General features: G+C 39.8%; 1 protein-coding gene across 3 annotated transcripts in view; it reads right to left on the bottom strand.

Moving 5' to 3' along the window:
• The window catches only part of FBN1 (fibrillin 1), a 225,317-nt gene that overhangs the window by 56,505 nt on the left and 151,190 nt on the right, over positions 1-17,622 (bottom strand). For all 3 annotated transcript variants that reach the window (XR_013450471.1, XM_036075961.2, XM_078079391.1), the window contains exons 25-34: positions 17,251-17,376; positions 17,004-17,132; positions 16,118-16,243; positions 15,884-16,009; positions 14,570-14,692; positions 13,328-13,453; positions 11,246-11,371; positions 2,316-2,438; positions 2,053-2,175; positions 802-927 (exon numbers count right to left, since the gene is read on the bottom strand). Coding sequence is in view for 2 of the 3 variants with exons in the window: in XM_036075961.2 (XP_035931854.1) it covers positions 802-927; positions 2,053-2,175; positions 2,316-2,438; positions 11,246-11,371; positions 13,328-13,453; positions 14,570-14,692; positions 15,884-16,009; positions 16,118-16,243; positions 17,004-17,132; positions 17,251-17,376 (1,254 nt within the window). In the remaining variant the exon portion in view is untranslated. The remainder of the gene's footprint in view (positions 1-801; positions 928-2,052; positions 2,176-2,315; positions 2,439-11,245; positions 11,372-13,327; positions 13,454-14,569; positions 14,693-15,883; positions 16,010-16,117; positions 16,244-17,003; positions 17,133-17,250; positions 17,377-17,622) is intronic.

The raw sequence follows: 17,622 nt of genomic DNA, 5'->3' as shown, positions 1-17,622 counted from the left end.
GTTATCATTTGTTTATTTCTACTGAAATCTTTTTAGTTCACTGTAGACACTAATTCTTCTCTGTGAGGGATAATGCACTTAAATCTGACAAGTGTGGGGAAAGAGAAGAACCTTGTGTTTCCTAGTGGAAGCCATCCTGAGCCAACAGGCTCCCAGGATTCTTCTTGTCTGACCAACACCTCAGGAAGACAGAGCCTTGTGCTGAGAGACAGCATGACATATAACATTATCCCTAGGGGCCCCCTACTGAATGGATTTGCAAAAGACTGTTCCATGTTCACATATATTAGATATTTAGAGACCATGTGAGACATGCCCAGTACATTATTCTACATATGGAGAAGATTATCTGCTCTGTTATTATTTTAAAGCTTTTATTTCTAGAAACCAAACCATAGCAGAGATTAAAAACATATTTAAAGAGGATCCTTCCACGGGACATGATTGGGGGATGAGTGCTTTGAGCTCCTTCCCCTAGCAATGGGGATAAACAGGTTGCACTGAGCTAACCACACTTGGTCAGCCTCTCTCTCAGTTGGTCATAGGAATGACCAACGGGTGTACTCGTGCAGACCATCTGGCCAAGGTTGGATGTGCAGCTTGTGGCCAGATAGCTGAGATTTTTCTCTGCACAAAGAGAAATGGTCCAGCTGGAGACCCAGTACCTCCATAGACGGAACTGACCAGCTCAGATGTGAAGCCAAAACACACCTCAGTTAAAAAAAAAAAAAATCAGGAATGTTTAAATAACCTAAGTTTGTCCGGCCCTGCAAAGGCCCCGGCAGCTTCCCCGTCAGTTACCTTCACAGGCTTTCCCATCAGCACTGGGCACAAAGCCCATGTCACATTCACAGCGGTATCCTCCCGGGGCATTCAGGCACTGGCCATTGCCACACAGATTCAGGTTCTCCGAGCACTCATCAAGATCTACAGCCAGAAAGACACACAAGTTATTCTTCCCCAGTTAGGAGCTTTCCAGTTCCTCAGATCTTTTATTTATTTATTTATTTATTTTATCACTGTCAACTTCCTGAGTGTAGCGGGGTTTCATCATAGTTTCTATTTGACAACCTCTAAACCCATCCTTTCCCCTTCTTTGAATGTTAGTATTGAATAGTCCATGAATATGGGGTTCAGGTTCAGAATCCTGAGTGCTAAATTATCCCTAATGATGTAAAAGGAAGAATAAGTCAAATGAATCATTCAAATTAAGGCTTTCACGAGCAAGGTCGTGCACAGAAGGACACATGCATGACAGGAATAACGTGCCGTGATTTGTGCCCATTTCTCAGGTTTCAGACTCGGCTCGGACCTAGAACATCATCTATGGAGGAGGCCAAACATTCCTGTCTGCTCAATCTCTACCGAGCTTTGCTAATAACCACAGGCACTAAATATCAAACACACGAACCACATATACCTAATACATGAAACTCTGAATATTTTCTAAGGAGTAACGGGAGGTTTAGGATGACAAAACTTCACTGGGATGGACAAAAACAATTTCAAATATGATAAACATTTTCAGCGAGTTGAAAAAGTTCCAGGTAAATCAACTGACTGGGCCTTAGTCTCCTTTATGTTTAAATGGCGTCTCGAGCAAAGTGCTCAGGATACACTAATGCTTTCAAGTCATATGAAATGGATCTCAATATCTTATCATGATCTAGAACGTCTGAATCCCTTTTCCTTACATAGCTTTCTACAGCAAGCTCACCCTCGGGTTTGGCATAGAAAACAAGTCAACGGTGAGAAATAGGTACAAAAATATAAAGGCTAAGGATTATAAAAGGAAGTGTGATTTTTTTTAAAGCAATGACATCACTGGGTATGGTGATACCCAGATCAGCTATTTAACTACATTTAGCTTCTGAGGTCTCCCTAATTGACCTGACTCCAAATTTCCATTCCACGGGGATGTAGTTTCAAATAAGTAATCTTCTCTGTTAAAGATTGACTATAACAGACCTGAAGAACTGACAGTCTGAAAGATGGTGAAACACCTGGCTTCCCTGAGGGCCATTTATGCAGCGGTTCCCAGCACGAGCCTACCTGTACAGGTGAAGCCGTCACCCGTGTACCCTTCTTTACAAAGGCAGCGGTAAGAGCCCATGGTGTTCTTGCAGTCTGCATGTTGGCTGCACATGTGTGTTCCATTGGAGCATTCGTCCAGATCTTATGGAAAACAGTCACATCATTATGAACAAAAAGCATCCCATTTAAAGTCAGTAGTATACACCTTTTTCTTTACAGAATTAATATTTTCATATTTACAATCTATGCAGCGCATGAGAAGCAATTATTTTTCAACCCACCGGTGCACTTAATGCCATCTCCAATCCATCCAGGGCTGCAGCTACACTTGAAGCTCCCTGCCGTGTTGGTACATATAGCATGTCTGTCACAGTTGTGTGCTCCAATTTCACATTCATTGATGTCTGGAAAAATCACCAGTGGTTTAAAAAACGTTTAGCATGTGAGCAAAATAAGTCAAACAGAGAAAGACATGTATCATATAACCTCACTGATATGAGGAATTCTTAATCTCAGGAAACAAACAGGGTTGCTGGAGTGGGGGGGGTGGGAGGGATGGGGTGGCTGGGTGAGAGACATTGGGGAGGGTATGTGCTATGGTGAGTGCTGTGAATTGTGTAAGACTGTTGAATCGCAGACCTGTACCTCTGAAACAAATAATGCAATATATGTTAAGAAAAAAAAAAAGATAGCAGGAGGGGAAGAATGAAGGGGGGGAATCGGAGGGGGAGACGAACCATGAGAGACTATGGACTCTGAAAAACAAACTGAGGGTTCTAGAGGGGAGTGGGGTGGGAGGATGGGTTAGCCTGGTGATGGGTATTGAGGAGGGCACATTCTGCATGGAGCACTGGGTGTTATGCACAAACAATGAATCATGGAACACTACATCAAAAACTAATGATGTAATGTATGGGGATTAACATAACAATAAAAAAATTTAAAAAAAACGTTTAGCATGGATGCCTTTTTGGTCTTTTAAATAACTTAGCAATAGCAACTAGCAACTTCAAAAGTTGACTCACTTGCACACTTTCCATAGTAGAATATAGATTGGTTTAGCATCCACATATATAACTCTACATATATTGAACAGCTTTAAATTTTAATTTATAAAGAAAGGACAAGATGATGCTACTTGCTATTATTAATTCTAATTATCTCTCTATTATTTTAATGTCAGTGTCCGGTCACTGCAAAACAAAATGAACCTCTTTCCAGTTGAAGACCTTAAAAAGTAATTTGCCTAATGTTCTATGGCGTTAACATGCATGGTCACATGTTTCTATTCCCAATATTTTTATTAAGTCAACTATAGAGTAATGGTACACATTGTTATCATATCTCATACAGACAAAGGAATACAATGTTGTTGGTATACTAGAAAACGTTTTCACTCATATGTTACTATATATATATATATATATTATTCTTAAATGGAAATACTATATTATTTAATTATGCTTTATTTTTTATAAAAGTTTTATTTTAGGCATTGCTAATTCAAACATTTATAGGGAATTTTCCTTAAGGCGGTGAGTGAATCATCTTTCCTCTAGCTTCTTAGAGTTCTAGCACATTGGAGACCCAAGCCTTCTTGTATATTTCATGTAAAACTCAAATCTATCCAATGGAGATTTTTCTGTAAAAGGAGTACCAGATTAAGGTCACATTACTGTCAAAAAGAGACAATAGGCCTAAAATGGAGTCACTTGTGCTAAGCCCCATATCAGCAAACCATGGCTCAATACCTAACTTAATTGCAGCCTCTTTCAGGAATGAGACTTTTAACCAGTCAATCTGGAGGTACCTGGTTAGCACTAAGAGGTAATCTACCTGATAGACCTCTTCTGTCCCCATAGGAAGGTGACCTTGCCTGAAACAACCTCTTCTTTCCTTGTTTCTCTCCCCCTTTCTACTGGAAAAGCCTTCCATTTTGTACAGCTCCTTGGAGCTCCTTTGATTTTGCCAGATGGGATGCTGCTGGATGCATAAATCATGGAATAAAGCCAATAAGATCTTCAAATTTTACTCAGTTGAATTTCATTTTTTTTAATTTAATTTAATTTTATTATGTTATGTTAGTCCCCATACAGTACATCAATAGCCCAACTGTGGAAAGAGCCGAGATGCCCTTCAACAGACAAATGGATAAAGAAGATGTGGTCCGTATATATAATGGAATATTACTCAGCCATCAGAAAGAATGAATATCCAACTTTTACATCAACATGGATGGGACTGGGGGAGATTACGCTAAGTGAAATAAGTCAAGCACAGAAAGTCAATTATCATATGGTTTCACTTATTGGTGGAACATAAGGAACAGCATGGAGGACATTAGGAGAAGGAAGGGAAAAAGGAAGGGGGTGGGGAATCAGAGGGAGAGAGGAACCATGAGAGACTATGGACTCCAAGAAACAAACTGAGGGTTTGGGGGGGGGGGGGATGGGTTAGCCTGGTAATGGGTATTAAGGAGGGCATGTATTGCATGGAGCACTGAATTTCATTTTATAACATTACTAAAAGACTCCAAATTCTTGAAAGTTCTCCATTCTCCAAAATCCCATTTCCAAATTTAGCCAAGACAGACTCTATAATATAAAAGTGCTATAAAATATAAAGTGAAATGTTTTGTTTTCTGTGATACTGTGATTTATAATAAGAAATAAACATTTAGTCTTTGTCCCTGATTCTGGTACAGAGCTCCCTAAAACCCTTGAAATTACCTTAGTGATGAGAGCACAAAGGTGTCTTTTTGTAATACTGATGAGGTAAATTTTGGACTTCACCTAAGGATGGGGTTCGTTGCCAGGAGAATCAACCACGTGATTCAGTTCCACCTCCCTGACCTCCATGGGAGAGAGGCTGGGGGCTGAATCAATAGCAATGACCAGATATTTGATCAATCATGCCTATGTAATGCAGCCTCCATAAAACACAAAAAGATGGGTTCAGAGAGCTTCTGGATTGGTGAACATGTGGAGATTGGGGGAGAATGGCTTGCTCAGAGAGGGCCTTGAAGCTCCACACCCCTGCCCCATGCCTTGCCCTGTGCATCCTTTCTCCCCGGCTGTCCCTGAGTTATATCCTTTTATAATAAACTGGTAATCTAGCAAGGAAACTGGTTTCCTGGGTTCTGTGATGAGAAAGAGGGGTGGTGGGAACCTCTAATTTATAGGATTAATAGCCAGTCATTCAAAAGCACAGGTAACAACCTGGACTTGTGATTGGCATCTGAAATGAGGATAGTCTTGTGTAATTAACCTGTGGAATTTTTCACTACCTCCGGGTAGATACTGTCATCAGAATTGAGCTTAATTTTAAGACACCCTGTTGGTGATCAGAATTGAAATTGGTATCAGAATCTTTATTCGGCAAAATGAATCCATAATGAAAGACAGGTTCTTCACCTTATAACAACTTTTTCATTAACTAAGAACAAGAACTCGTAAGTATGGCTACTATGACTCTATACGGAAACAAACGTCTAACACAAAACTTAGGTCAAGAAGGATAGTTTTGGCATGTGAAATGCTGCAAGAATTTTCAGTGCTCATTTGAAAAGTGGCATGAAAAAGAAACTGGGCAAGCAACTTGTGTTTACCCTTTTGTTTACTTAAGAAGCCCAATTAAATGATTTGAAAGTGTTTGGAAACACGCCGTTTGCCAAATGTTCCATCTGAAGCCCTGAAATGGTCCTGCCATCTTTGGCTTCATCATAACTTCTAGAGCAAACACAAAATAAAATAATGACATTTCTCCTACAAAGATACTTTGTAACAACACTAACAATCCTAAAATAAAAACACGTCTGGAAGAAAGTTCTTACAATTACAATGTATTGTATGGGTGAATTTTAATGTAGCCCTGGCAGCCACATGAATCTATTGAGTTATTAAAGCAGGTCAAGGGAGGCACATACCAGGCAGCTTTAGACTTGTGACTGGAAGCTTTAACCAACTGAATAATTGAGCACGGCACATTCCAAGGAAATGAGGAGGAAGGCCAGCCCAGGGATAATAGTGGTTAAGTATGCACGGGAATTCAAGAAAGTAAGCCTGACCTCATGGGCTCCCAAGTGGGACCATCAACACTTCTTTCTTCCTCAGGTAATCACTCCCCTCAGAGTGAAGGACCACTTTCGCAGAGTCCTATCTTCATTTCCCTCCTTTACCTGTCCTGATCTCTGAGTTTGGTAGAAACGATGAGCTTCCATTGCCTAAGTATTGAAGCTTCTTAATGTTATAAAGTCAAGGAATTTTCTAAGTGGAAAAAACTCAGAATTTGACATTCCTAATTCTCACTCAGAGGAGGATACCATGGTCCCCAAGAATATGGGGACCTTCAAGGACCCCAAAGTCAATAAGTGGCAGAACTTATTTCTGAGTCCGTTAGAACTCATTTTCCCTGTCCGCTGCTTGGCACTTTTTCCCTTGGGCCACGGCAGCCTAATCGTGCTGATTTGTTCAGTCACATAAGGACTTTATTCTAAGTCCTCCTTTCTGGAGTTCTCAAAATCTTTGTGAGCATTAACAGACTTACAGAAATTTTCACTAATCTTTTCTACTAAGTACAATTTTCAGAGATGATCATAGCCTGTCAATCTAGTAATTCTAGTAATCTTTTTCTTTCCAATTTTCTAAGGACCAAAGGGACCCTGATTTTCATATGAGTTTTTTACCTTCCATACTTAATCTTGCAATTAAGAAAGCAGCCATTTCTTTTAAAAGGAGTCTCCCTCCCTTTTTAAATCAATAATATGCTAATATAAATTTCTAACTCAAGAAAATACATGTGGTTTTACTGCAATGTTTTCAAGGTGAGAAGAAATTCTCTCTGCAAGAAGCTATGTATCATAGGCTTTAGGATACTAGGAGACGAGACTCAGGAACCAATATCCATTTTATGAATATTTGTTTAAGTCATTATCTCAGTGACTTGCTCTTGGTGTGTAACAAGTGAATTAGAAAGAGTTGGTCGTAAGGTGTAAAGGCATCTTTGAGGAAGAGCTCTTTCATGTGTGTATATGTGCATGCATACTATTGCCAACTATTATTTATTAATTATTTCCATGGCAGATTTGGGCCTAAGACTGCACTTCATTATAAAAGCAAACAGAAGGGGAAACTGAGCCATAAGGCAAACAAGCAAACAAAATGCTGTATTCAAATATCTACTCCTTAATAGTGTGAAGGCAACATAGCACATGATTGCCAGGAACATCTCTTTCTGTACAAATGTTCTCTTTCCCCCACAAGTTTGCTCCAGACAGAAAATTCCTTTTTGAAGATTAAGAATAAGCCCACGCCAAGAAAAGCAAGGAAATTCAAATTTAGGGCTGACACTGCAACCTCCTTAACCCCACCAAAGTTCCCTCACAAAGACTCAAAGGTCCTCCTTGCATGGCTGTCTTGACAGGCAAGGGTGTGGTCTGAGCAGACCCCACTCACAGGTTCTGGGTGTGTCCCCTGACACTCGAGTAAGGGATTGTGCTCTTAGCTGCGCTGGCCTTGGCGGGGAGGCCGTATCACCCCCACACACCTGCCCTCCTGCCATCTGGGCATCGGTCGCAGCAGGGCTGGTAGAGGACATGAGAGTAAATGGAGAGGCCAAACGTGAAGGCCTGGGTTTCTCAATTTGGATCCAAATTCGAGCCAAGACGATTTAACTGAACACCCACGGAGTTTTCACAGGCTGACAGCCAGTAGAGGACAATTAGCAGTGATAAGAAGCTGGAAGGAAATGGGCACAAATTCTCCCTGAGTCCTGATGGTTTTGAAGTATATGATTCTCTGTCATGGACTAAGACCTATGAGTAACATTTCTCGTGTGAAAAGAAGCAGAGAGTTTGAGAAATGGAATTACCCAGATATGCTGCTATTCTAACTGAAAACAATTCTGATTTTAATGGCATGCTTGCTCACTAAATGACTGAGTGAGCACGTGATGGGAGGCAGGTTCTTACAAATTAGTTTGTGAAAGCCAGGACCCACCAAGGATGGCACCTAGCAGCAACCTGCTTCTCCTTCTTCCAATTTGTTGTCTAATTACAAAGATGTAGAATGAGCAGCAGAAGCCTTGCGTGTGGGCCACAGAACACCTGTAATCCAGCCCCCTTACGCTAAGGACAGAAGAGCTGTGTTCTAGATTTTAAGCAAATGGACATTCTCCCTCCATTAAATCGAATGTTCTCCTCAGCAATACCCATGATTTGAACAAAGCTTAAGGAGAAAAAAGAAAACCTTAACATCTGTGTGGGCTAGGAATGTAAGTCAGTGGGTGGATTCTGAGCACTGCTAAAGTGATTGTGAGGAAAAAAAACATGTTTATTTGTTAAAATGGAAACAATCAGTAATGACAAGGGACTGAAATATTTAGACAAAGCTGTAATGGAACCCAGAGGACATTTTTTGAGTTCTCATGAAACAACGTTCTTCCCTATGAAATAGCATACATATTTTTATAATTCCTTTACAGGGTACTCAAATATATATACATACATATATACACACACACACATATATTATAGATATTGTAAGTATACACATTGTATGTCTGTATATATATTATATATGTACAAAAATATATTTACATATATCATCAAAAACATTGTTCCAGGTTTGTTCTTCACTGTTATTTGTGGTGTGGCTTGCTTATCCCATTAGGCAAGATACATATCTCTATGTACATTAGTTGCCTGGGACATTATAAACACTTGTCTTTAACATGACTATCACCAGGGTAACCTGATGGTATTCTAAGTTGGGAGAGACACTAATTTTAAACTAAAAGCAGGCTAAAAGAGCCCTAGTTACATGGGATTAAAAATACATTTTGGCTCAGATTTTTTAAAACTTGTTTTTAAGTATACCAAACTCGCTGCCAATTTCTGTTTGTGTAAGTCATTTCCAATCAAACATGATACCTTTGGTTGAATAACAGTATTTACAGAGGACCTCTTTTTCTTCCCTCCCTGATGCACCCCCTTTCCATACCTCACTGCAGGGGTGCTTACCCAAGAGGAACACTTGCATAACTATAAGGCGCCCTGGTGAGATGTTCAAGCTCATGAACCAGTGGAAGAACGAGCAATAAAATCCAGAGCTCTACGACTTCACATGAGAATATCGCATGCCCCGCTGCTATGGTATCAAAAGGGCTATGAAACTCCAGTCTTCTCCCGACAGTGCTGGCTGGGTTCGATGAAACTGAAAAGTCATTTTAGGCTACAATTTAAAAGTAGGGGGATGTTGGCCCGTAGGAAAGAATAGAGTATTTTTTGGACCTCAAATCTAAGTTTCTGTTCATGCAATTTACCAAAAGACTGCTGTTCTTAGTGTAAAACTGGTGTCATCTCATCTAATATGGAGTAGATGGCTCTCATCACCACAGTGCAAACTCAATTATGAAAAACAAGCCTTTGCATAAACAGAGTTTAAACCAATTTCAAGCATGTATCAGTAACTAGTAGTATAGAATTTTGCTGAACTTTAATCAAAATGGCTTCTAGACACTGTGTCTGTAGGTCTCATTTTACAGTGACAACAATAGCTACTATTTATTGACCAGCCACTGTATACCAAGCACTGTGCCAAGGGCATTATATATATTATATCTCATTTACCTACAATGATATTACTATTGTATGAAAACTTAACCTCTCTTCATGGTGAAAAGCCTAAAATAATCGGCCTCTGCACATGCCTCTGTTAGCTGGAATTTGGAGCATGAAATTCTAAAGATCCTTTTCTTATAGGGAATGAAGACTGTCCCATTAGATTAACTTCTCCCTCTGTAAGCCTCTTGGTTCTCTCGGCTGAATTTCAGTGAGTTCAACTGAACCAAACAATGGTATTAGCCTCTATTAGGTAAAATGCAATATGGAACTATCTTACCTTTCCCTACATTAGTGCCAGACCACCACCCCTTACCTCAAGTCCTATATTTATCTGGAAAGCTTACAATAAAGCATGAACCATAGACATACTGAGCTAAGCAACATTTGTACCCCAGAGACCAGTAGTTGAGATTTTAAACACTGTTCCACTTATTAGAATGGACCCCTAGCCATGCTTCATATGAAGAGTAATATAGTGAGCATGAGGGCATTCTAGCTTCATGCTTCTTTTTATAATTTGGCTAGAATTTGTCATTTTTGAACCAATAGTAATACTATTGGCATTATCTTGTATATCTATAAATTTGAAACTTAGCATTATTGGACAGTTTGGAATGATAATAAATATCCTTGCAAACTTTATTGAAAAAATGTTGATATAATTAAGAAAAGGACATTTACTACATTGCCAATCTGCAAATATTTTAATGTTCGTTTCAAGTCACAAGGGCTTGCCAAACTGGCTTTTGGAATTAAAGTCTGTTATTTGTAAAGAAATAATGCCATTACCTAATTCAAGCTCACCATGATCTCCATTATGTTTTAAATTATGTTATATCCCATAATCTGTTATATTACTATAAGTAACTATAGTAAAGCTTTATTATATTATTCCACATACTTACCATCATGGCCTCAAATTTGAAAACACCAACTAAACGCTTAATAACAATATCATCCACACAGAGTGACTTCTTTTATTTGATGTTTAATAAAATAAACTTCTACAAATATTGTGAAAAGATTTTCTTATGGACTATTGGTATTAAGCAAACAAAATTACAAATGGTTTAATTATCACCTCATAAGATTTGCTAATCCCCAGGAATTATTTGGGCTAAAGCAACTTAATACATCAAAAGCACACTAATTTAAGGAACTGGAAGACTGATGGGAATTGATGAAAAATACGAATTACAGGATGTTTCTTTAAAACCTGAGTTATAAAACCTTAAATGAAATGTTGACGAGAGAGGCTTGCTTTAATAAAGGGATAGGAATGTTTGGTAATTAGCATGTTAACTACTTTGTTATAAAAATGTGATTTTTAACCTCATAAAAATGTGATATTTATGGTGTTAGTTATAGTGGTAATTCATCCAACATGCCTTTTTTCACAGGTAAAGAAAAAAGCTTCAGCGTAGATCTAAAGTATGACAAGTTTCAAAGAAGGGCAGGCTAAGTTAATGAAAAACGGTATACACAATGCTTTATAAAGCAATTAAAATGTTAGTAGTTTTAAAACTTGTATTACTCTAGTAGTAGTCTCTTAACCATCAAGCGTTTTTTGTTCGAATTGAAAAAACATACCTGTACAGCCAGTTTTTCCTTTTTTGCCTGAATATCCCATATCACAGTGGCAGATAAATGAGCCTTTAGTGTTTTCACAGGTTCCACTTAGGCAGATATTTGGATTCAGGTCACATTCATTGACATCTGCAAAATATAAATATTATTAATACATAAAACTATTTGATACCATTGAAAACTTTTTTCCTGAGATAAAACAACTATGACAAATAAATTGGAAATTAGAAAATAAATCAGAAAATTTTTTACTCAAAAAAAAAAAGTGTCATATTTACAGAGCTCAATTCATACTTGCCTTCTATCCTGCAGGCTAACCAGGTCGACTGGCTCTTTATCTGGGCCATGAGCAGGAGGTCAAGTAAGCAAATAAACTGACTGACTCTAGGCTGCACTTAGAGCTTACTGATGTGACAGTCTAGAAAACTTTTTAAAGCAGCATATTCTGTTGCAAGATAAAAATTTTAATTCAGTCTGCAACTGCCAACATTTTAGTTTCCAATATTTAAAAGAAAGGATAGATGAACTAATAGTCTTAGTGCAGATAGTTACAAACTTCACTTCTTTCCCAAATTTAAAATTATCTACTTTTTATGACATTCACTTCATAAATATTCGGTAAAGGTTTTCTGAAGATCTAAATGTGACAGAATTTAAATATTTTCAATTCTAGACTCTTATTTCTGGCCAAGATGGAGTAATAGAGATGGAATTTATTTTCCTGTATGAAACACCAGCAAAAGGACCTCAGAGGCAACAGAAGATGGTGTTGCCTGACAGAAAGAAAACAAGCTAGGTGAGTTCTATGAATGTCCCGGATTACGGTGTAGGGACAGTTTTAAGACCATGACATAGGGAAAGGGATGACAGATGGAGCTGGGTAGTGTCCCAGAGTTGAGGGGATAACACTGGAAGTCCTGGAAGGCCGAGGTAGCCAGAGTTTACAGGGCAGAGTAAAGGACAGAAGAAAGCTGCAGAGAGAGAGAGAGCTCTGGGGACCTGCAAAGGGTCCCTGTCACATATTCAGATGAGTGGTGATCAATGCATTCATGTAAGGAAACTACTCAAAGCTAGGGGAAATACCATGCAAAAGAATTAGAGGGAACAATCATCAGAGCTCACAGAAGGCCCAGAATTGTGCCTGTTCCTACTGGTCAGACTGGAAAATCTCATAATTCAGAAGGGTCTTGCCTCAGTCATGGGGCAAAATAAGCCTCAGAGTAACTGCTGCTTAAAAGCATAAAAGCAAGACTTTGAAAGGACCCATCTGTTTCCAAATAACTTATCTGGGTTTCAGAATAAAGCCCAAGAATATTTCCAGGGCTACAAAAATATCTAGCAACTAGTAAGTCAAAATTTATCATGTCTGGCATCCAGTCAAAAATTACCAGGCATTCAATGAGGCAGGAAAATATGACCCATAATGAGGAAGAAAGTCAATTTACTCAAATGACCCAGAACTGACACAGATGATGGAATTAGTAGACAAGGACATTAAAGCAGTTATTATAACTCTATTTAATAGGCTCAAAAAGCTAGGGGAATGATTGGACCTATCAAGTAGAGAAGGGAAGATGTGAAAAATGACCCAAATCAAATTTTTAGAGATGAAACTACAATGTCTAAGATTACAAAGATACTGAATGGGATTAGATATTGCGGAAGAAAAGTACAACAAATTTGAAGACACAGCAATAGAATACAATCAGGTCTAGAGTCTATTATATTATTGTCAGAAATAAATTTTGCTTGTCTTTAGTAAAATATTTAAAAGACCTAAATTCCAGTCACAGCATAAGAAGGGATAAGTGGACAGAAATAATGCACAGACTTAAAACAAATATCTGTGTGGGGTTTACCAATGGTTAGCTCAGTCCAAATAACATATCTGACAAGAACATCATATCACAGTCACAAGAAAGTTGCTCTTTGGAATGCTGGCTTTGAAATATTAATAATATGGCCCTAAATATCCTTACTTTTCCCATAGGATCCATTTATCAACTTCCCAAACTAATCTTTATGTAATTTAACAGTGCTTGTGAATAACCAGACAAAATGGGAAATTCTGTGTTCTTTGCTCACCTACACAAGTCTTCATGTCTTCAGATGCCATGAATCCATCATAACACAAGCACCTGTACTCCCCGGGTATGTTTGTACACTGACCGCCATCACAGATATTGGGGTTATCTTCACACTCATCAATGTCTGTAGAGAAGAAAACCAACGATAGCATGTTGTTAATACTAGTTTTATTATTAAGTGGTGAAAAAGTTAACTGAATCAAGTCCAATAAACTCAGCCTATTTGCATAAGAGAATTAGCTCTCAAATCCAAACGAAGCTTTAAATTATCCCATCAATTTATCCCAGGTGAAAAAGCAGAGAACCATTTTCAAGATTTACAACATGCTGTTTAGCGTCAAGCTCCGCACCTTCTTAGAAATCCATTATTTAATTAGCAATCTTATCCCTGACATCATTTGATCATTTAACAGTAATTGTGGATTTTATTTTATTTTCCTCATTGTTAAATTTAAATGCCTAAGGTCGATCATCTTCTGGTTTACTGATACTGTAAAGGGGAAACTTGCTTAAAATAAGCATATCTACTTAAATGCACTTTCAGTAAAAATATATTTATATCATTTTCAACATTTAACTTTTATAGTCAAATTTCTAAGGTTTTCTGGGGAGATTTTTCTAGATATGATAAAGTAATTTTGATCCCTAAACCCAAGTTCTCTTCTTAACCGAAACCAAAATGAAAACCAGTCTCACCAACCTCCTTTCTCAGCTCTAGCTGGAGACATGGCTCTTCCAGCCCAGGATGATACAATAGGAAGTGTGAACTTGAGCAGTGGTTCTCAAGTTTTAGCACGTATCTGAATCACTTGGAGAACTTGTGAAAATAGATTATTGGGATCTATCCCCAGAAGTTTCTGATTCAGTAGGTCTGGGTGGGGCCCAAGATTTTGCATTTCTAACACATTCTTGGGTGATGCTGATGCTTCTGGCCAGGGGAACACACCCCAAGTAGCCCGGAAGTGAGCCAAAAGATCAGATTCTTCAAAACTATATCTTATACTCCATGTGCCAGGAACTGTGCAAAGAGCTGTATGCATTCTCCCACACAGGCAATCTGAACCCCATCTTACAGATGAGGAATCTGATGCTCAGGATCTTTATGAAGGACGCATAGCTAAAATGTGTGACAAAACAAAATTTTGAACTTAGGACTGTCTGACTACAAAGTCTGGGCCCTGAACCGCTCTAAGTGTGGACCTGTTACTGAGAATTTCACAGGAGGCTAAAACCTACTCACCAGTGCATGACCTCTGGTCGGGCATTAGTGCAAATCCTGGCTGACAGCTACATTCATAGCTGCCTTCAGAGTTTGTACAGAAGGTCTCACAACCACCGTTCATTATGCTGCATTCGTCGATGTCTCAGAAAAAGAAAAAGAAAATCACCTTTCTTTGTGTCTATGATCATGGCACGGGTTTAAAGTTTGCAACGTAACACAAAACAAAACAAAAACATCCTAGGGCAAATGGAAGTCATTGCATCGTTCCATTCCTTCAACAAATATAAAGTACAAACCTACTATGTGCTAGAGATAAGAATCTAATCATGAATGAAATAGACCCTATCCCTACCTTCATACTGCTTATGTTGCAGCCTGGGGGTTAGACGAACAATCAGTTACACGATACGTGGGGTGCCACATGCCAGGTAGGATCAATGCTAGGGCTAAAGGAACAATCCCAGTTATGATAATGGGCACGTGGATGAAATTCTCTGGGTCACATATTCAGTTATAAACTTGACATTCAATTTAATTGGCTGAGGTTCCAATCCTTTTCAAGAACCTGAGTTGGAATTCTGAGTTGTCCTGGGCCATGTTTCAGAAAAATTTGGGCTGATTTATGGCTTTGGGTGGAAACCATGTAAGACTTGGCAGTTCCACATGATGTACACCCCAAACCAGGCAAAAACTGGCAGTTTTTACAAAGTTTCACTTTGACTTTGGGCACAATAAACCCAGAGGGCTTTCTCTGCCACTCTTCCCAGCACAACTACACCTACAGAGGGCCAGCCACAAAGCAAAATGCTTGTCCCACAAAACCCCATCTTTAAGGAGTGCCAGACCTGGCCTCCGTTTCAATGCAAGGTATGAACAGAACATGGTCTTCTTGCCAATAATTATTCTTTGAAATCTCCTAAGTTGATCTAAGCCACCTAAGGGCAGACGCCATACCCTCTGTTTTCTGTCTTTCTCACCAAACCCAAGCTTCGTTAATTGCAGGTGTTTAGCACTCACTTGCTGATTTGCCTGGGTTATGCACGTGCATAAACAAAGCCTGCGCTACCGTTCCTTCTTCCAAGCAGCCAGGCTCAAATCAGGCTTGTTAGAGCTAAAACATTTCAGATCCTTCATTTAAACGGTTCTTTAAACAGACAAGGGAGGTGAGATCCAAAGATCATGAGCCACTATGAAAAGAATTTTACTTACAGGAAAACAAGGAAGATGAAGGAAAAGTAACTAGTGATGAAAACAGAACTCAGAGAACATTGTTGGAGTGTTTTTAGAAAGAGACTAAGTGAAAGAAAATATAAAAGAGAAGAGAGCACTTACCCACACAGAACAGCCTGTCGGGGGTTGAATGATAGCCGGGGTTGCAGGCACACTGATACTTCCCTATGAGGTTCACACAACGGCCATTGGGGCAGAGGTTCGCACTCAGTTCACACTCGTTGATGTCTGTTTAGAAAATAAAAATAGCAAACATCCAGCCAGAAGCTTCTGACTGTGGCAGAGATGTGGGTTGAACAACTGACCAATAAGTGGTCTGAAAATCTTCTTCCTTACCTATACATGCTGAGATGTTAGGGGACAGCTGATGACCAGGAGGACATTCGCAGCGGTAACTTCCCTCGGTGTTTAGGCAAACGCCTCCCCGGCATAGGAGAGGATCTCTCTGACACTCGTCGATATCTGCAAAATGATGACGACTCATGTAGAAGATAGTGGTGGTGTCCTGCCCTGGGCCCCAGACCAGTGCGCTCCTCAGTGCCCCCAGTTGCTGGGAGTCCTAGCTGCTCAGGGCTCACAGGCTCCCTTCTTGGAGAACAGCTGTTCACCTCACTCAGAAATGCCCTCAAATGTTGGGGGCTGCCCGTGGCTGACAAGGGAGTATACAATCTGGCCTGGCCAAAAGGCGGGACAGCTCTTTGATACCATGCACATTCCAGAATCCCCTGTGGGATCAGGTTAAAGCTAAGAGGCCTCTTGCCCTGCCCTAAATTACTTCCCTCGCTTCTTTACAGCTTCTTCCTCAAAAAAAAAAAAAAAAAAAAAATCCCGATCTCAGGCTTCTTTCTAGGGAACCTGATTTAATGCAGCCAGCTTAATCAATCTCTTTTTCTAGAAATGTTGGACAGAAACCCTATAATAATGTGACCTCTAATACAGCTAATGTTTGAACTGTTTCTCTTCCCTGGGGTATCTCTTTCAGGTGTTAAACTCGCTTCTCTGGGACCCATAACTGGTGTCCTAGGCCACCACCAACCCACAGCAAGAATGCCCTCATGCTTTCTGCATGTCAGCCTCCCTCTGCCACAGACTGATTCCAGACACACTGGTCAGGAGACCCACGCACTGGGGGAGCAGAAGGAGCCTGGGAGGGAGGCTCTGAGTCATCAAAGCCTCGGGGAATCCCTTTTCACCTGTGCGGATCAGCTGGTCACATGCTTACCCATGCAGTTCTTCATCATCATGAATCCGCTCTCGTAGCCTTCATCACACCTGCATTCGAAGTCCCCCGGGGTGTTCACACACTGGCCACGGCCACAGAGGTCAGGAGAGATTCGGCATTCGTCGATGTCTGAATGCAAGCAGCAAGCAGCAGCACGTGAGTCCCAGGACAGCTCTCATTCTTGTGGCAATGTGGGAAAGGGGAAGAGTTCTACTGGGTGTCCCTCGAAGGGGAGCCCTTCACTGACCTGTGCAGTTCCTTTCTTCAGAGTCAAGAGCAAAGCCACTGTCACACCTGCACTTAAAGCTGCCGATGGTGTTTCTGCACTTGCCATGGGTGCAGAGGCTGGGGATCATCTTGCACTCATTGATATCTTCAAGAAAAAGAAAATGTGCAGAAAGTTCCTGAGCATCCTGTAAGGAGTTCTCAATGCCTCTATTTTAAACCCAGGAGGCTGGAGGGTCTTGATTTAAGGTCTTGGCAATATGCACTTTAAAGAATGTGTAATGATCCATGAGAACTATGACTTTGTAAACATTTCTAGTCTACATTTTAGAAAGCATTATTAGGGAAGTAAAGAGTGCATTTATTTGGACTTCTAGAGCCCAGCACACTGCCT

Source organism: Halichoerus grypus, chromosome 8 (assembly GCF_964656455.1).
Source record: "Halichoerus grypus chromosome 8, mHalGry1.hap1.1, whole genome shotgun sequence".
Taxonomy (NCBI): domain Eukaryota; kingdom Metazoa; phylum Chordata; class Mammalia; order Carnivora; family Phocidae; genus Halichoerus; species Halichoerus grypus.
This window is presented reverse-complemented; position numbering and strand designations above follow the sequence as displayed.